The sequence below is a fragment of the Salvelinus fontinalis genome, chromosome 35, assembly GCF_029448725.1.
Source record: "Salvelinus fontinalis isolate EN_2023a chromosome 35, ASM2944872v1, whole genome shotgun sequence".
NCBI classification, from domain to species: Eukaryota; Metazoa; Chordata; class Actinopteri; order Salmoniformes; family Salmonidae; genus Salvelinus; species Salvelinus fontinalis.
This window is the reverse complement of record NC_074699.1, coordinates 28,949,959-28,970,625: the sequence shown is the minus strand read 5'-3', so window position 1 is coordinate 28,970,625 and position 20,667 is coordinate 28,949,959. Positions and strand designations below refer to the sequence as shown.

General features: G+C 41.6%; 2 protein-coding genes across 3 annotated transcripts in view; one reads left to right on the top strand and one right to left on the bottom strand.

Annotated features, from left to right (window-relative positions):
• LOC129834921 (thrombospondin type-1 domain-containing protein 4-like) overlaps positions 1-3,437 on the top strand; it is a 45,759-nt gene extending 42,322 nt beyond the window's left edge. Inside the window, exon 15 of the mRNA XM_055900295.1 lies at positions 156-3,437. Coding sequence (XP_055756270.1) covers positions 156-298 — 143 coding nt within the window. The 3' untranslated portion in view covers positions 299-3,437. The remainder of the gene's footprint in view (positions 1-155) is intronic.
• A 2,417-nt stretch (positions 3,438-5,854) lies between these two features.
• LOC129834679 (xaa-Pro dipeptidase-like) lies at positions 5,855-19,932 on the bottom strand. Of its 2 annotated transcripts, none has more exons than XM_055899892.1 (15): positions 19,764-19,932; positions 15,124-15,307; positions 13,796-13,923; positions 13,580-13,643; positions 13,365-13,412; positions 13,182-13,243; positions 13,030-13,074; positions 12,185-12,260; positions 10,101-10,147; positions 8,567-8,635; positions 8,314-8,391; positions 7,489-7,637; positions 7,040-7,224; positions 6,707-6,898; positions 5,855-6,446 (listed from the first exon to the last, which is right to left on the bottom strand). In XM_055899892.1, the coding sequence occupies exons 1-15, from the start codon at positions 19,778-19,780 to the stop codon at positions 6,330-6,332; spliced, it is 1,461 nt and encodes a 486-aa protein (XP_055755867.1). In that variant the 5' UTR covers positions 19,781-19,932; the 3' UTR covers positions 5,855-6,329. The 2 variants fall into 2 exon arrangements, with proteins under 2 accessions (XP_055755867.1, XP_055755868.1); XM_055899893.1 differs by lacking the exon at positions 19,764-19,932 and adding an exon at positions 17,421-17,449.
• Positions 19,933-20,667: the final 735 nt, after the last annotated feature.

Genomic DNA, 20,667 nt, shown 5'->3' with positions numbered 1-20,667 from the left:
AAACAATTTTAATGAGGATTAGAGGGGATTTAGTCTAAAATGGTTAAACATTTATGAAGATCATATTCCATACAGAAAACATATAATACTTAAAGATTTCTAAAACTTAAAATCACTGATCATCACTTACTTTCGATATTATGATTGTTTTTCAGGCGAGAACTGTCGAGACAAGTATTTCAACTGCAATGTGGTGGTCCAGGCACGTCTCTGTGTGTACGACTACTACAAGACAACCTGCTGTGCCTCCTGCACACGAGTGGCCCACAGACAATCACAACACAGGGCATTCAGCTAGCCCCCTCCCCAGGCCTCTAGGGGGCCTGACACAGCACCCAGAGCAGGCCCTCAGTCCCTGGGCCAAACACACTGACCCACAGTGGAAAGGACAGCCTAGAACCTGACTCTGGGTGGACACTGACTGGACACTATAATATGAGTGCTGAAAATACAGACTGAAAAACTGAAAGACTGCAAAGAAAGGAAGTGAAAGCCCAACTTGTTTTTGGCTTGTGAGGAGATTGCCAATGGGCAATACGTGAAACTGAATGGTTCGTGGAGGATGGTTTTGAAGGACACGTTTAACAGGGCTATGAGTGGAGGAGCTCTGGTGAGGCGAGATGATAGACAGAACACCAAACCGAAGAATCTGGAACCACTTTATGAACTGTAACCAGAATCCCCTCCAATAAAAGTTCCCGTCTGGGTTTATATTGTGTTTCGTGGGAAGCAGTTTGCCGCTGCCATTCACCTGAATGGATTAAGGTCTTGAAAAAGGTCTTTGGCTGAAACGTTGACAGAATAAACAAGGTGCAGAGGTAATATTGTGTGAGGGAGTTATCTTTCTTACAACTAAGGACTGCTACCACATCTGTGATGAGACTCTTGACTACCATGGCTCTCTTGGATTACATCAAAGGAGAGGAAGATACTGTATAAAAGAAGAGCAAGATTCTGTTTGTTTTGCATTATGTATAGACTGTACACATTTTAATAAGCTTCTTTACGCTCTAAAATCCACAATATTTATGATCTAATTAACTACATGTAGTATTAAGTTGCCCAAGCTTGCTCTTAAATAATCCCCAATTACGTATCATGAGGGCTCTGTTCAATACTCTCCTACACAGCAGTTTAGTTGACCAAAGATTTCACTATTTCACAGGAGGATGTGTCAAACAGTAATTGCTCAGTCCAGATCTATGGCTCTATTTAATCTGTACCGGTGAAGCGTTACAGATGGCGCAATATAAATGTTATGGTCATTTCTGATTGAGCCAACATATGCAGTGTTTACCGTGATGCAGTCACCCCTAATATGGAACATTGCCTTTAAACTTCAAACACGCTGTAACGCTGAACTTCTGCGATACGGATTGAATAGAGCCCCAAGTTATGGTGCTAAGACAACTTAAGCTGTAAAGTGTTTTTAAGTGACAGCTCACCAGTTTTACACAGCAACCCTCTAACAAATTAAGCTCTAAAATGTTCATGTGTCGTTGTAGTGTATCATATATTTTGCATCACTGCTGTGTGTATGTACTGTGTATATACAGAACCAGTCAAAAGTTTGGACACACCTACTCATTCAAGTTTTTTTGAAATTTGTTTTATTTTTACTATTTTCGACACTGTAGAATAATATGGAAGACATCAAAACTATGAAATAACACAAGGAATCATGTAGTAACCAAAAAAAGGTTAAACAAATCAAAATATATTTTAGATTTTAGATTCTTCAAAGTAGCCACCCTTTGCCTTGATGACAGCTTTGCACACTCTTGGTATTCTCTCAACCAGCTTCATCTGGAATGCTTTTCCAACACTCTTGAAGGAGTTCCCACATATGCTGAGCACTTGTTGGTTGCTTTTCCTTCACTCTGCAGTCCAACTCATCCCAAACTATCTCAATTGGGTTGATTGTGGAGGCCAGGTCATCTGATGCAGCACTCCATCACTCTCCTTCTTGGTAAAATAGCCCTTACACAGCCTGGAGGTGTGTTGGTTCATTGTCCTGTTGTAAAAAAAATAGTTCCACTAAGCGCAAACCAGATGGGATAGTGTATCGCTGCAGAATGCTGTGGTAACCATGCTGGTTAAGTGTGCCTTGAATTCAAAATAAATCACAGACAGTGTCACCAGCAAAGCACCCCCACACCATCACACCTCCTCCTCCATGCTTCACTGTGGGAACCACACATGCGGTAATCATCTGTTCACCTACTCCGCGTTTCACAATTACTCATCAGATCAAAGCACAGATTTCCACCGGTCTAATGTCCATTGCTCGTGTTTCTTGGCCCAAGCAAGTTTCTTCTATTGGTGTCCTTTAGTAGTGGTTTCTTTGCAGCAATTACACCATGAAGGCCTGATTCACACAGTCTCCTCTGATGTTGAGATGTGTCTGTTACTTGAACTCTGTGAAGCATTTATTTGGGCTGCAATTTCTGAGGCTGGTAACTCTAATGAACTTATCCTCTGCAGCAGAGGTAACACTGGGTCTTCCTTTCCTGTGGCGGTCCTCATGAGAGTCAGTCTCGTCATAGCGCTTGCTGGTTTTTGCGAATGCACTTGAAGAATCTTTCAAAGTTCTTGACATTTTCCGGGTTGACAGACCTTCGTGTCTTAAAGTAATGATGGACTGTCATTTCTATTTCCTTATTTGAGCTATTCTTGCCATAATATGGACTTGGTATTTTACCAAATAGGGCTATCTTCTGTATACCACCCCTACTGTACATGTACCTTGTCACAACACAACTGATTGGCTCAAACGCATTAAGAAGGAAAGACATTCCACAAGTTAACAAGGCACACCTGTTAATTGAAATGCATTCAAGGTGACTACCTCATGAAGCTGGTTGAGAGAATGCCAAATGTGTGCAAATCTGTCAAGGCAACGGGTGGCTACTTTGTAGAATCTCAAATATAAAATATATTTTGATTTAACACTTTTTTGGTTACTGCATGATTGTGTTATTTCATAGTTTTGATGTCTTCAATATTATTCTACAATGTAGAAAATAGTAAAAATAAAGAAAAACCCTGGAATGAGTAGGTGTGTACAAACGTTTGACTGGTACTATATATATACACTGCTCAAAAAAATAAAGGGAACATTTAAACAACACAATGTAACTCCAAGTCAATCCCACTTCTGTGAAATCAAACTGTCCACTTAGGAAGCAACACTGATTGACAATACATTTCACATGCTGATGTGCAAATGGAATAGACAAAAGGTGGAAATTATAGGCAACTAGCAAGACACCCCCAATAAAGGAGTGGTTCTGCAGGTGGTGACCACAGACCACTTCTCAGTTCCTATGCTTCCTGGCTGATGTTTTGGTCACTTTTGAATGCTGGCGGTGCTTTCACTCTAGTGGTAGCATGAGTCGGAGTCTACAACCCACACAAGTGGCTCAGGTAGTGCAGCTCATCCAGGATGGCACATCAATGCGAGCTGTGTCGAGAAGGTTTGCTGTGTCTGTCAGCGTAGTGTCCAGAGCATGGAGGCGCTACCAGGAGACAGGCCAGTACATCAGGAGACGTGGAGGAGGCCGTAGGAGGGCAACAACCCAGCAGCAGGACCACTACCTCCGCCTTTATGCAAGGAGGAGCACTGCCAGAGCCCTGCAAAATGACCTCCAGCAGGCCACAAATGTGCATGTGTCTGCTCAAACGGTCAGAAACAGACTCCATGAGGGTGGTATGAGGGCCCAACGTCCACAGGTGGGGGTTGTGCTTACAGCCCAACACCGTGCAGGACGTTTGGCATTTGCCAGAGAACACCAAAATTGGCAAATTCGCCATTGGCGCCCTGTGCTCTTCACAGATGAAAGCAGGTTCACACTGAGCACATGAGTACATGTGACAGACGTGACTGAGTCTGGAGACGCCGTGGAGAACGTTCTGCTGCCTGCAACATCCTTTGGCATGACCGGTTTGGCGGTGGGTCAGTCATGGTGTGGGGTGGCATTTCTTTGTGGGGCCGCACAGCCCTCCATGTGCTCGCCAGAGGTAGCCTGACTGCCATTAGGTACCGAGATGAGATCCTCAGACCCCTTGTGAGACCATATGCTGACACATGCACATTTGTGGCCTGCTGGAGGTCATTTTGCAGGGCTCTGGCTGTGCTCCTCCTTGCACAAAGGCGGAGGTAGCGGTCCTGCTGCTGGGTTGTTGCCCTCCTCCACGTCTCCTGATGTACTGGCCTGTCTCCTGGTAGCGCCTCCATGCTCTGGACACTACGCTGACAGACACAGCAAACCTTCTTGACACAGCTCGCATTGATGTGCCATCCTGGATGAGCTGCACTACCTGAGCCACTTGTGTGGGTTGTAGACTCCGACTCATGCTACCACTAGAGTGAAAGCACCGCCAGCATTCAAAAGTGACCAAAACATCAGCCAGGAAGCATAGGAACTGAGAAGTGGTCTGTGGTCACCACCTGCAGAACCACTCCTTTATTGGAGGTGTCTTGCTAATTGCCTATAATTTCCACCTTTTGTCTATTCCATTTGCACAACAGTATGTGAAATGTATTGTCAATCAGTGTTGCTTCCTAAGTGGACAGTTTGATTTCACAGAAGTGTGATTGACTTGGAGTTACATTGTGTTGTTTAAGTGTTCCCTTTATTTTTTTGAGCAGTGTATATGATTGAGTGAGTGAAGAAGTTGCTGAACTGAAGGCAATTCAGCAGGTCCTCCCAGTGACTGAACAGAACAGAAAGCCCTCTTTATTTATTTATTGGGGTCCCCAGGGAGGGCGCTGGTTTATCGGCACCAGTGGCCCCTTTTGGCTGCAGGGTTAAAACGTCTGTTACCTCTCTACCAATTGCTGCCTAGGAAAGGGATGTAGGCATTCCAGAGTCCACTGGATGGTTAAAGCAGATGGTTAGAAGTTCTAGAACACTATACTTCTTAAAGAGAAGGTAAAATAACTACTATATTTGCGTGAGATAAAAAGATTACACCATTGTACATTTTTATGCTCATGCAAAAATTTAAACATTAATTCACTAAAAGGATACTGGATTATTCATGACACTTTATAACTGCAGTAATGTACCACAATTTTCACATATTTCATTTTTAAAGTAAATTTGAGTAAATTGAAACTTTTACTCACGTAGGCCTGGTAAACATCTAAACAAAGGTGATAAATTGACCATGCCAGTAAAGTATTTTGCCCCATTATTTTGTCCTTTATCCTGTATTGTACCTCAAGAGCAAGGAGTTCCCTTTTGATTGCATCCATCCTAGTAACATTCACTGTAAGAAAAGGTTGAGGACCTATTAATCATGGCTGATGTGTTCTCATCCTGTATGTATTGTATGTGTAATGAGATGCTACATCTGGGATGGACTCTCTATAGCTAAAGACATGATAATACAGTGTATTCAATGCAACTTTGAGTTAAAGGGAATTAACTGAATTTGTATGACTGAAATGCTATACTTTAGTATTTGGAATTCTATTGCAAACATCTGCAATGTACTGTACACTACTTCATAATTGAAATGGGAAAGGTTTGATTGACACTGTTTTGGAGAGAATAGGTAAATAAATGTCTGTTTATACTTATTTAGTGCATATTTGTAGTCATCCCATTTATTTGAACACCAGTTCACTGGTGGTGTGAATCAAATCTGTAACGAATAAGGGCATCGATACAAGGAAACTCTTCTTACCGGAGCTACATGAACTTCAGAATGACTTAAGGACCCCATCTAGTGAAGACTGGCAGTATTACTACAAAGTTGTAGTAAACCAACCCTGTTCCATGACACTTTATGTTGCCTGGCATTTACAAATGGAAGCACAATCTACAAATGTCACAGAACGCAAAACTGCAAGTTGAGGGGTTTATTTACTTCAATTGCACTGTATTTTATGAGAATTGTATAAACGTCCAAGAAAATAAAGTCTCTATTGCGCACAGTCATAAAGCAATTAACCAGGCACTGAAATATTGTCAACCGTCAACAATGTTTTTACAGGGCAAGATGGCCACAGCAGTTTAATTCACTGCATTTTCACAATAATCATCTTTATCACTAAGAGCTTCAAATAGTATAGGTAGTTTAACCTGCATTTGTTTATTAGTGTGTTATGCTACTGAATTCACTGAGATTAAACAGATACCTTTCTAGATTGAAAAGTTCTGCATCTAATGCATCCATTATTGATTATATATGGCATAATGTAGACTGGCAAGATATCATTAGAAAAACTGCATCTCTTATATCAGAAAACAGATATTCTCTCCAGATTTAGGAGTGAAAATACCATTTGGTTAGATCAGCTTGGAAATGAGTGACGTTATTTAGAAGGATTTTCCACGGTCGGCCATGAAATCCTCAATCTCCTCCACTGTACGAGGGACACAGGTGAGCAGCTCCATTCCGCTGGCAGTCACCGCAATGTCGTCCTCAATACGGACCTGGAGAGGGGAGGGGGAAACATCCAGTAAGACACATTTGAGGGTCAGAGCCCAGGTTAATAATCAACAGCAGATAATAATCAGGGGAAGCAGTTATAGCAGAAGACTTAACAGAACAGCATAATGTGTATATTATTTGCTGCCATGGAGTAGATTGTGACAAAGGGGTTTCTATGTGCAAGCTTTGGGTGGTTGACATTGACAGTAAAACCAGCACATAAACTAATGAGTATAAACTGTCTGTGGATAGGTAAACGTACCCCTCCAAATCCACGGAAGCGGGCCAGCACTTCATTGTTGATGAAGCAGCTCTGGGCTGGGTTGGCCAAGGCCTGGTCCAGCAGGTGGTTGATGAAGTAGATACCAGGCTCCACAGTCAGGACCATGCGTTCCTGCACCAGACGGCCCATCCTCAAGCTCTTCAGACCGGGCTCGCTGACGCGCTCAATACCCTGTGTAACAAAGAACAAGCAGCATGACACTGACGTTAGCTTTGTCTAGAAGGAAAGAGACATATGTCTTTTTGGAAGTGTATTTAGAACTTTCTGTAGCATTGATAAATAGAATACTGTATCTATCTCTCTGGTACTGACCTCTGGGTATCCGCCCACGTCGTGCACGTCGATGCCCAGCAGGTGTCCCAGGCCGTGGGGCATGAAGACAGAGCCCATGTGGACCTTCAGCATGTCCTCCACACTCCCACACAGGATCCCAATCTTCACCAGCTCCTCTAGGTGAACCCGATCAGCCAGACGGTGCATCTCGGTCCACTTGACCTCTGAAACACAAGACCACCTTCAGTCAGGTTTTTAAATCTTAGGTTAAAAGTTTCAAAGCAGCCTAGTATGCAGGTGATAATGACTAGTGGTGAGGATATGGCATGTTCTGTGGTAGTCTTCAGACTTCAACAACTCACTATTAGTCAAACCATAGAACAAATTAATATATTAAATGTATAATCCTTCCTTGTGCCCAAGCTAAGTATGTACTGTATGTTCAGTGAATGCTTCCTCAATCCTGCCTGTGGACAGTAGGATCATACCTGGTTTAATGGCAGCCATGACAGCCCGTGATGACTTGAGCACAGCCTCATAGATGGCCTTCTGGTCTGGAGTGAACTTTCCATTGGCTGGGAAGGAGCAGGTGATGTCAGAGGAATAGCAGTAGTATTCTCCACCCATATCAAACAGACTGCAAGGAAAAACCACACGTCACAGTTAGATCAGTGTTACTGCTCACCCAGAGGGCTCTATAGCCATTCCGGCATCATTATTTCCAAACATAAATCAGAGAAATTGTTCACAGCATGTACATCAGAATGAATACAAGTTGCCTTTCAAAGGTGTTCATGTTGTGTCACCATGGGCGCTCCACACAGCCACTTTAAATCTCCATCAGTAGCCCTATGCACACAGTAGCCTGACTTATGTTCAAACCCAGTCCAAGCTGTGCTCCATCTATGAGTAAACCCATGGGAGAGCCACTCAGTGGATCCAGCTGACAGGGAGAACAAAACAACATCCTACTATACTAATGACAGCAGGGGAGGTGTAGCTCTGAGTATTCACTATTCCATTAAACAAAACAACCCCCTACTATACTAATGACAGCAGGGGAGGTGTAGCTCTGAGTATTCACTATTCCATTAAACAAAACAACCCCCTACTATACTAATGACAGCAGGGGAGGTGTAGCTCTGAGTATTCACTATTCCATTAAACAAAACAACAGATCACTGCAAGTGTTTTTGATATACAAATCCAAGACAAAATGAACACAGAATCTAATAAAACCAAGCAAACAACCCAAAAAGGACAATTAAGGAGTGGAATAACTTCACATCATGTGAAATGATGGCCCGACTTACCACATGTCTCCGTCATCGATGGTCTTGTCATTGGGAGCTCCTGCATGGCCGTAGTGCAGTACTGAGCCGTTGTTTCCACTGTTGAAGATTTAAGCATACGAGTAGGTCATTATAGAGGCACTCAACACACGTCAGATAGAACAATAGCACCTAATTTCTGTACGTCAAAATGTAACACAGATGATGTCACGCATTTCAGATATGTTCTCCATTAAATTAACCCATTTCTGTGTAGCAAAGGGAAGTGCCTTACGTTCCACAGATACAGGTGTAGGAGGTGTGACGCATTCCCCCATGAGAGTAGCAGTAGTGCTGGAACAGGCTGCAACAGAAAAGCACTGACATGAGTTACCGTACACAAGAAGCTCCACAGCTCTAACAATGAAGTGCAATCAAGGGTTAACTTCCTTTTTGATATTTGTTAGCCTAGAATACAAGGGAGTCATCTAAACCTCCCACCTTGAAGATCTCCATCGCCTGATACTTAACTGGAGGATAGTATTATAAAAAAGCATTTGGACTCATCTTCACTTGGTTATTGGTCTATTCACTGGAGACTTGAGTCAGTGATTACATATTCTTGCTGCAGTCAATTAGTCAGATTGTGAGCTGGCGAGGGGCGCTGCTATAGTAGCTCAGATTATTTACATTCTTCAGCCACCCAGATGAAGGTTTAATTAAAAATACAATAAGCTGCCAGCTAGAAACAGGAAATTGATTCAGCTCAGTGGGTGGCTGTTACTACATCGTAAAATACACTCCCCTCCATATGTATTTGGACAGTGAAGCCATTTTTTCCATTTGGCTCTATACTCCAGCATTTTAGGTTTGAGATCAAATGTTTCACATGAGGTGACAGTACACAATGTCACCTTTTATTTGAGGGTATTTTCATGCATACTGCATCTGTTTAACCATTTAGAAATGAAAGCAGTTCATGTATTGTCCCCCCCCATGTGAAGAAGTCCTAAGTATTTGGACAAATGTGCTTATAGTGTATCAAAGTAGTCAAAAGTTTAGTATTTGGTCCCATATTCCTTGTACGCAATGACTACATCAAGCTTGTGACTCTACAAATTCCTTGGATGCATTTGTAGTTTGTTTTGGATTATGTTTTGCCCAATAGTAACAGAAAGAAAAATGATTAGTCATCATTCATAGTGAGTAGATAAAGAGATTTCTTCTAAATAACACTTCTAAATAAATCCTCATAACACCATGATTAAGAAGAATCATGAATGAATCATGAATAATGATCAGTGAGATGCTGTTCAGAGGCTACAAAACAACATGCTAACCCCTCACTATTACCAATAACGAGGTAAAAAATGGGGGGGTATGATATTTGTGCCTTTAACCTTTTCCACGATTCATTCATGATGGTCGATTATCATGGTAGCATTCACATGAATATAGAAGTGTTCAGAAGCATGTTCAATTCTTACTTATAATAAATGCATCCAACAGGTTTTTAGTCACAAGCTTGATGTCGTCATTGCATGCAAGGAATATGGGACCAAATACTACACTTTTGACTACTTGAAAACACTATAAGTGAATTTGTCCAAATACTTATGACTTCAGTAGTGATCAGATCAGACGTGCTGTGAATGTAGTTTATCCAGAGGAACACACCTTGATAGATAAGGAACATACTGTTTTACCATCACCTTTATGGTCAGACGGGACATAGTACACCACATAGCCTTTCGTCATACAATATACTTTTATACGGTACACAGTTCAATATAGCTGGCATACCCTTCATGATAAAAAGCTCCACTCACCTCTCCATTTCATATTCTTTCTGTCCAGGTCTCACATGCTTCATGATCTGAGGAGAAAGACAACAGCACTTCAGGTTGGCTGTGCCTGTTATATACAAGGTTGCAAGTGGGCAATGATGACTCTGAGATGTATTCTTTTAGCTTTGATTATATTCATATATTAATCATGACATAACATGGTGAGCTCCAAAACTATTTGGACATTGACACATTTTTAGTTGTTTTGGCTGTGTACTCCAGCACTTTGGTTAAAGTGCAGACTCCCAGCTTTAATTTGAGGGTATTTCCATCCATATCAGGTGAACTGTTTAGAAATTACAGCATTTTTTGTACATAGTCCCCCCCCTCATTTTATTGGAACAAATTAACTCATATATACTGTACATGTGTTCTAAAGAAGTCAAAAGTTCAATATTTGGTCTCATATTCCTAGTACGCAATGAATACATTGTGGCGAAATCCTGCACGGAGCCTTCACCGTGCCCTGCCACTCTAGAGCGCATGAGCAGTAAGGAAGGAGGAAATAAAAGAGCTCGTTCAGCTCTTTGGGGAGGAGCTCTTGGGTGGCGCGACAGTTTTGATTGTGTGTGCTATGCTGCAGAAGTTTTTTGTTTGTCTTCAGCGTATGTAGTTATACAGTATTTAAATCAATCCTCGGTGTGATCGCTCGACGACGTGGTTGTTCTCATTTGGGACCGCGATGGTTATGGATCGCAATGGATTAGTAGCAACATTGTTGCGAAGCGTTAAACTACAACCCAACACACCATCGGACAGTCAGACCGTACCCCTGCACCCTAAAAACCACAGCTAAGACCTCTCTTGTTCCCTTTCTCTTTTTCTCTTCCCGCTATGTTCCAGTGCTTTACTCTGAAACAGACTCTATTTTCCTAAATGCATTGAAGTTCATTGGAGCTGGACTAGTGTGTATATGAACACCCCACATTCATACCCTCTGCACTCCTCCACTGGAAGAGAATACAAACTATTGCAAATCCTCTGTGTGATGACTGGGTTCATTCTTTATTGTATGAAGTTGCTGTTTATTTGCTCTGCCATTATTATTATATGAGGTATGCTTGGTGGGGTTACCAAGAATTGTGGAAGGACTGATGTGATGTGGGATCTATAGGGTGTGTATTCTTTTTTCTCTCCGCTGACTATCTGGTCAACAGGCTACACTCTAGGCAGTCTCTTCTGCTGATGTGTGTGGGTCTGGTAGTGGTACTCTCGCTGTTCTACTATTTTTCTTTCGGCATGGTTAATACCTGCCTGGCGCCCGAACAAAATCTTCTTTACCCTTCTCTAATTAATACCGCTACAACATGAAGCTTGTGACTCTAGAAACTCGTTGGATGCATTCGCTGTTTGTTTTGGTTGTGTTTCAGATTATGTGGTGTCCAATATAAATGAATGGTAAATAAAGTAGTGTCATTTTGGAGTCACTTTTATTGTAAATAAGAATAGAATATGTTCTTAAACACTTTTACATTCATGTGGATGCTACCATGACTACGGATAGTCCTGAATGAATTGTGAATAATGATGTGTAAGAAAGTTAGACACACAAATATCATACCCCCAAGACATGCTAACCTCTCAACATTACAATAACGGGGGAGGTTAGCCTTTTTAGGAGGTATGATATTTGTGCGTCCAACTTTCTCACTCATCTTTATTCACAATTGATTCAGGACTACTCATAATCATGGTCACATCCACATTAATGTACAAGTGTTTAGAAACATTCTATTCTTATTTACAATAAAAGTGACTCCAAAAGGACACAATACATTATTTACCATTAATTTATATTGGGCACAAAATAATTTGAAACTCAACCAAAACAAACAGCAAATGCATCCAACAAGTTTGAAAAGTCACAAGCTTGATGTAGTTATTGCGTGCAAGGAATATGGGACCAAATACTCAACTTTGGACTACTTTAATAAACATAAGTGAATTTGTCCCAATACTTTCGGTCCCCTAAAATCCAAAATGCACAGATCAAATGAGATGAGTCTGAATCTGGAGCTTCTTCTCCCCCTGTGGCAGGTATGTCTGTCTGTCCTGCAGGATTTTACCTCTTTATGGGCTTCACTGGAAATCCGGTTAGTGTATCGCAGGACCTCCAGCTCCATGTCAGTCTTAGTCAGCCGGCTGCAGGAAGAGAAGGAACAAGGAGTCAAGGGCCTCTTCGATCAATAGGCCAGGGGTATATTTCTATATTATAAATTGGGTAGTTCGAGCCCTGAATGCTGATTGGCTGAAAGCCGTGGTATGTCAGACCGTATACCACGTGTATGACAAAACATTACTTTTTACTGTTCAATAACATTGGTAATCAGCTTATAATAGTAATAAGGCACCTCAGGGTTTGTGGTATATGGCCAATATACCACAGCTGAGGGCTGTATTCAGGCACTCCACATTGTGGCGTGCGTAAGAACAGCCCTTAGCCGTGGTATATTGGTCATATACCGCACCCCCTCAGGCATTTTTGCTTAATTCTATCATGCACAAACACATACTAGGCCTGGCTTATAGCACCCAGCCAGAAACAAAAGAATGATTATCAAAGCTAAAGCTCTGTGTTTATGTGTGTGCGTTATATTTGGTATCTCATAATGAATGCAGAAATAATACCTGTATTACTCATCCATTCCTCACTGCCGGAGGAGCCTTACACTCCCCTCTATCTTTCAGGAAAATCAGCTTCTTACCATCTTGTTAGTGAGGTGTTTTTCTGATTCTATTCTTGGTCATGGTTTCTACCACCATTTATGTCTTAATGATTCTCTTCATATTATAGATGCAGTCACCACCTCAGATGACTCAGTGTGAAACAGCCACAGTAGACTAATAAGACTTCACAAAAATAGTTGTAACCAATGGTTACGAGCTGGATATAGTATCATACAGTACTTACCATTCCACAATGACTGGATGCAGAAGAGTGTTGTTCACTTGGAATCTGAAATATAAGACACAAGATCATATTTATCAAGGTAAAACATTCAACCAAATATATTAGAAATACAAAGTTTCAAATGGACATCAGTTGATGCCAATTATACGTACTGACTGATTCCTTCAAAAGAGGCTTCGCGGCAGATACTCCCACTATCTGTGTTCTGTCCACGCTGGAAAAAACATGATATACTTATCAGGCCCACTTTCAAGTCTCTTAAAATTATACTTTATCTAATGAATTTATACTGTAAACCACTATCATAGCATCAACATGATATATTAAGGACATACCAAAGTGAGAAGAGCTCCAAGCTTCATCTTGGAGAAGACATCAGCAATCTGTAAGAGTTCAGACAGAAAGGCAGAAGTGTTGAGGGATCAGAGAGAACTGACACTATCAAATAGAGGGAAACGAGTGAAGCTACAAGATCACAAGCTAAGCTACAACACTACAAAGATGGGTAAGGTGTACAGTATGTGCATTCAAACGTGACACACTAACTTACATCACAGGTGTATTGCACCTCATCGACGGCGTATTTCTCCTTGAAGTATTCCCGCGGATGGATCCTGTCAACAGACAATGACACAATCGGTTTTAATGAGAAGGCCTAAGGAGTATTCTTAGAGTGTCTTTGTGAGTCCATGATGCTGAAAGTGGTAGGCTGTCTACTGAGGCTGATCACATTCACATATAGTTTGAGTTACAGTCACTGACTCACTCTCCCATCCAGGTTGCATAGCTCTCAGGCAGCTTGGGAACAAAGAGGATGGACTTTCCTGTGTCCACATCGATGGCCCCGTAGCAGTCGGCTTCAGTCGCTCCAAAAGCCCAATGGAAGAAGGACTCCTACAGAACCACATGAGTCAAAAGAGTCAGCTAGGGTCCGCTCAGTCACACCTCCATCCATCTCATCAATGTGTGATCCTATGTGGCTCAGCTGGTAGAGCAACGCTAGGTTTGTGGATTCAATTCTCGCTGGGGTCATCAATATGAAAATGTATGCACTTATTACTGTATGTCGCTTTAGGATAAACAATGGCATATCTGTAACTGACTGTTAGGGCTAGGCCCCTTTTTTCTCCACTTCCTGCCTGACGTGCCCAAAGTAAACTGCCTGTAGCTCAGGCCGTGGGGCCAGGATATGCATATAATTGGTACTATTGGAAAGAAAACACTGACATTTGTGTAAAAATGTTAAAATAATGTAGGAGAATATAACAGATATGGTAGGAGAAAATCCAAAGGAAAAACCAACCAGAATCTTTTTTTTTTTAGAGACCATCCTCTGAAAATTAGCTCCCTGGATGCAATTCCTATGGCTTCCACAGGGTGTCAGCAGTCTATGTTCAAGGTTTCAGGCTTGCAGCTTTAAAAACTAATTAGAAATAACAGTTTTAGTCGAGGGACACAGTCGTGGAAATTTGTATTTGCGCGCGCCATGAAGACATTACGCACCTGCTAAAAATCGCTTTCCTATTGAACATACTTCTATCCAAAATAAATAGTATAGTTTGATTACATTTTAGGGTATCTGAGGAGTAAATAGAAACTTATTTTGACTTGTTGAAACAAAGTTTAGGGGTAGATTTTCGGATTAATTTCTCTGTAAGGTGAACGAGTGGATTACTCAAATCGATGGCGCCAACTAAACATACTTTTTGGGATATAAAGAAGGATTTTATTTAACAAAACAACACTACATGTTATAGCTGGGATCCTTTGGATTGCAAATCAGAGGAAGATTTTCAAAAAGTATGTGAATATTTAATCGTTATATGTGAATTTATGAAACCTGTGCCGGTGGAAAAATATTTTGATGTGGTGCGCCGTCCTCAAACAATCGCATGGCATGTTTTTGCTGTAAGAGCTACTGTAAATCGGACAGTCCAGTTAAATTAACAAGAATTTAAGCTTTCAGCCAATTTAAGACACTTATATGTACATAAATGTTTAAAATCCATAATATTTATGATTATTTGAATTTTGCACGCCCTCCATTTTCACCGGAAGTTGTCCCGCTAGCGGGACACCGATCTTTACATGTACCTGTCTGAAGAGCATATCTGTATCGGTGCAGTATCTCTGCTTCTGCTCCCCTCCCTGCAGCACGACTACAGACTTGGGAGCCACCCCATCCTTGGCCTTCAGGCCTTGGCACAGTCGCCGCCGGTTCTCAGCAAACAGGGCTGCTGACACTCTCAGGGTGTCTTTACCCAGCCAATACACAGGTCTACAGAAAGACAGCATTGGGAAATGGGTTAATATGTTGTACATTACTGTCTAGTAGTTTTCTATTTTCAGTTAGCTAACACAATTGCCTGCCTTTGTTTCAGTTCGGCTGATTCTATCTAAAACAATAACCAATAAAAATACTTACAAACCCTTTAGTAAATATACAATGTAAAAAAACAAATCCTTGTTTATCATTATACTGCACAGTTATGAAAGTTACATTTTTAGTGAAACTTTAGCAGAAGTGGTGAGGACATAGAGGTTGACCATTTTTGGGACTCAAAGAGTTTTACACTCAACAAAAAAGATGATTTTGCACAAACTGTAGAACAGTTTTGCCCTAAATGGATCTGGTTTCAATGATCCCCAGTGTGTGGTAAAGATAACACTTGATCTCTGGAGAGTGCTCCCTTCCTTGTGTGATTTAGTAACAACAAAGACCGATGTACATGATCAAAGGTCACTAAACTTAGACTTGTTAATCACCAACCTGCCTCAGATTTTGTCAACTCAACAATAAGATGTCTAAACACTTCTGTGATCATGTGAGTGGGTTTCAATGTGCACTTCCTGTTTTAGAGATGTACTATATTTAAACAAGAGCTATGATAGGAGGATAGAGTATAATGCATCATATCACCTCTATATTAATTAATAACAATTGGAGCATTGACATATTGTAGGGATGGGGGAAATCGATACAGTAGAGCAGTGGTCACCAACCAGTCGATCTTCTAGGCATTCCTAGTTGATCACCAAAAATATATCTGTAAAAAAGCCAACGATGAAGGCTTGTGCTCCTTTATTTATTTGACTTTGAGCTTTTGGCGGAAGGTGCACTTGATTCAGAAGCCCTGCATGCCAGGTAGGCAAACTGTTCTGAACCATTTCAAACTCCACCTACCCGGCGGACCAGAAGAGCTGTCGTTAAATCAAGTGCGCTGGCCAATTAGATAGCTCAAAATGTTATCACCATGCCTAGTAACGCTTCCACACACAGCAAAGTTTGATACTAGTCTACGTGAGATTTCCTAACTTTTAAAACCATGACCAGGGATAAACAGTCAGAATAGAGAAAAGCCCTGCTGTTTTTATGAGTGAGTTTGTTTTTAAGTTTTTATGCAGCACTGTCAACACTTTCACAAAACGCGCTTCTCCCTACTTCCTCTCGTGCCACAGCTGCAATGAATTAGTAGCTAAGTGTATCGATAGGCCTGCGTTTTGATTATTAGCAGCTCGTCATGTCTATTTTAATGTTGAGGAATATTTCACTTTCTCTAGTCATACAGTAGGAACATGAATTTGTGCATGAGGCAAAAACAATGCGGTGCAACTCAAGTTTTGCCATCAGTGGTAGGATGGTGTCCTCTCTCTGGCCAGTCTCACGGGAGGAAAGGAGAGAGTAGGGGCAGTGAGAGGCGTACCCTCTGCTGCTCTCTCCCTCCCTCCGCTGAGACTGACCATCAGATGCAGGTACCATCAGTCCAGTAAAATAAAAAGTGAATTACTTCTCAGCTGTGCCTCGCAAGTGGTACAACTGATCTATTTTGTTATCAAAGCTCGAGTTTTTAAATATAATATGGTCTTAGAAGAACAATATGCCAGGCCAAGCACATATACTGTAGCCAATATGATGTGATAATGTTTTTGGCCTACTGCACAAACTTCATTCCTACAGAACTGTTTTTATCAATGTTGAATAGGCTTACATGTTTTCAAAATAATCTGAGTGGTAGACCTCAGCTTGTTTTTTGGCTGCAAAAGTGATCTTGACTCAGAAAAGGTTGGTGACCATTGCAGTAGAGTATTCCAATACTATTTTTTACGATATATCAATTCTATGACTCAAGTATCGATTCTCTTTTTTTTAACCTGCTAGTGGCTGTACCTATGCAAAAACATATATATTTTTCTATAACATTAATTTAGCTTCAATCTTACTTTTAAATGGTGAGCCAACATGTTTTCAGCACTTGACTGATCAAAATGAGTATTTATTATTATGCCGCTCTCCTGTCCCTCTGCCGCAGACATATAGTGAGCAATACTTATTTAACATCGAATTGTGATACTGCGATTCTATATGTATCGGCACCTAGCTAAGTGGCTACCTTAACAGAGTCATAGATGCTCTCGCCGTAACCTGCACGTTGATGATATTTACATATTGATATGAGGAGAACAGCACCGTGATACGAGTTCTGCTGGTTGGATTTCTTCAGTTTGACATCCGCTTGCGCCAAACCCGACGAGCTTGACAATTCTGCGTTGTTAGTTGCGCATCAACTGCCTTCCTTCCGACCGGAGGCCTTACTTACTCCCCACAATGCAACACACTTGTGGGGGTTGGAGTTCCCTTTTCACCCCTCTTATCTAGCTTTAACCCAGCCTTAAAGGCTGACCACACCACTCGTGTCGCGTGCGTTGCAAAATAAATGTAGAAATAAATGTATGTTATTCAGGTATTGCGCCAACGAGCGTCTGCGTTGCCAAGGGCTAAAATAGAAATCAGTTCAATTTCTGACGCAGATCGCGCTGCAAGTCCTGCCTCTCCCATCTCCTCATTGGTTTATAGAAGCAGGTACCCATGTGCCATCTCCTCATTGGTTATACCCACGTGGGTGACTGAAAGACGAATGAGGTCAGTGCACCTAATTTATGAAAGTTGCCAATCGCAATATAAAGTCAAGAGAAGAAAAAGCCTGGAAGGAAGAGAGATGACTAGAAACGATTCGGTTGACCGTTTTATGTGTGGATTAATTGGCGGAGGAGAGGACCTTGTGCATTTCAGGTAAAATAACAACTCAATGTTTATATCCCAGGACAAATTAGCTAGCAACAGCAAGCTAGCTAAATAGGACAAATTAGCTAGCAAGTGCAAGCTAACTAGCTAAATTTACATAAATGTTTAATGCTTTTTGACCTGTCCCAAATTAATATAATTGGTTCATAGTTTGTTTTGATATTTTAACCTGCCTGTCGTGTTAGCGTTTTGTGTGGGGAGACAAAATACATTTATGCACGATGGCCATCTTATCTTTATCTTTCTTGTTTATTTGATATTTTATGCCCTTAACCCATGTTCAACTGCTGTATATATAGCCCATTTCAGTGTTGTGTGCATCTTGGTTATCAATCAATGCTTTACCCTTTTCTTGTATTCCCATCACCATTCTTAAGTGGTGGGGTCCTATGTTCTGGACCCTTTCACTATTGTGGCCCTCCTGCATGCACAACACCACTTCCAGCAGCATCTGGTCTCCCATCCAGGGACTGACCAGGACCAACCCTGCTTAGCTTCAGAAGCAAGCCAGCAGCATACCACCCTGCATACCACTGCTGGCTTGCTTCTGAAGCTAAGCAGGGTTGGTCCTGGTCGGTCCCTGGATGGGAGACCAGATGCTGCTGGAAGTGGTGTTGGAGGGCCAGTAGGAGGCACTCTTTCCTCTGGTCTAAAAAATATCCCAATGCCCCAGGGCAGTGATTGGGGACACTGTCCTGTATAGGGTGCCGTCTTTCGGATGGGACGTTAAACGGGTGTCCTGACTCTCTGAGGTCATTAAAGATCCCATGGCACTTATCGTAAGAGTAGGGGTGTTAACCCCGGTGTCCTGGCTAAATTCCCAATCTGGCCCTCAAACCATCATGGTCACCTAATAATCCCCAGTTTACAATTGGCTCATTCATCCCCCTCCTCTCCCCTGTAACTATTCCCCATGTCGTTGCTGCAAATGAGAATGTGTTCTCAGTCAACTTACCTGGTAAAATAACGGTAAAATAAAAAAATAAAAAAAACCTCTTATCCACACTCCCTTACTGCTCAGCCCATTCAAGGGCGCCCTGCTCTTCACAAAGAAAAGAGAACTCTCCCCGGGCTCCGGCCAGCTTCTCCGGGATCGGTCGCGACCCTCCCTTTTGAACGGCGTTCGCCCATCTCTTAGGACCGACTGACCCATGTTTAACTGCTGTTCACATGGAACCCTTCTCCACTTCGGCCTTCAAAGTTCTCGTTTGAATATGTGCTACTACCAATCGTGATAATATCGTATCGTGAGGTCCCTGGCAATTATTACGGAAACAACCCGTCTGTAGAGATACTAGCTAATATTATCCACAAAGTGAAATCCTAACAAAACTGGAGCTGTAACCACCAGTTTTTTTTTCTCCATATTATGCGAATAAATGTCAAGTCAGACAGGCATAGTTAGTTAGTTAGTTCGTTAGTTAATGGCAACGTTGCTCATTGTGATGTCTGACTGCCAGCCTACAAAAAGTACGCCGCTATTTTCTTGTGCTTGACAGCTAGCTCCGGTAACGAGAGTTACCTTAATTGATCAGGTTTATGCAGATAGCTAGCGAGCTAACAATTCGTGCATTATAATGTGTTTAATTCAGAACCAGTGGCCATGTACGCTTAACACAAAGAGAAAAAATACAAAACAGAATGTACTCACTCCTGTCGTGCAGCCATGTTGGTCAAGACTGGAGGTGACACGTGACTTCGCTTGTGAAGCCGATCAGCTGATTTTGGCTAAAGCGAGTGAGTGCTGAACAAAATGGTTCAAAATGTATGTAGGCATTATGTGATATCAAGCGGCGAACCTGAATGATGCTTGAAATAGTATGGCCATTTATTTGATCCACTAACTTGAAATATATGTTAGGGTTGTATTGCATTGCAAAGTCTTTATAACTGTCTTTCAGAAACCCCCCAGGAAGTTGTTTCAGTTTCACATCCACTTTTTTTTATCAGTAAACATCACACAATATATGTTTGTGTTGGATATATATACTGTTCAGATTTTAGTTTTTATTATGAACCAACGTTTGAGGTGTTATTTCATTCTCAATTTCATTGTCACTCTTCAGTGAATATTCTTGACATATTTTCTCACTGATAACTTCTACAGAAGTCTGTTCTAGTGCCCATGCCACACAAGTTATGTAACTTATTATGGCCTTTTATCAGAAGCAGCAATTATTTCAACACTTAGTTCAAGGTTCAAGAAAGCATTTGCAGACACTGTGTGACTGAGGCTGCATTTACACAGGCAGCCCAATTCTGATCTTTGCCAAAAGATCTGATCTGATTGGTCAAAATACCCATTAGTGGCAAAAAGATCTGAATTGGGCTGCCTGACTGTCATAAATTGTAAATGCATCCCAGCCCTAACAGTATTGACTATGACTGACATGCCCCACTTGGATTAGGAGGGCAGTGGGGTGAATGTCTCAACTGCACAGATTCATGTAACCCATTTCAGAGACCTTATTACAGCGTAATTATAATGCAATAACCCATGTTAATGTGTACTAGGTAGATAAGTACAGGCAGTAAAGTTGTACTTTCCACCGCTA

What these genes read in the sequence shown, in the direction of transcription:
- LOC129834679 (XM_055899892.1), bottom strand. An exon ending in AAAGAATATGAAATGGAGAG is followed by an intron (nt 8,636 to 10,100) that starts GTGAGTGGAGCT and finishes TTTCTGTTGCAG; the next exon opens with CCTGTTCCAGCACTACTGCT. An exon ending in TACACCTGTATCTGTGGAAC is followed by an intron (nt 8,392 to 8,566) that starts GTAAGGCACTTC and finishes AATCTTCAACAG; the next exon opens with TGGAAACAACGGCTCAGTAC.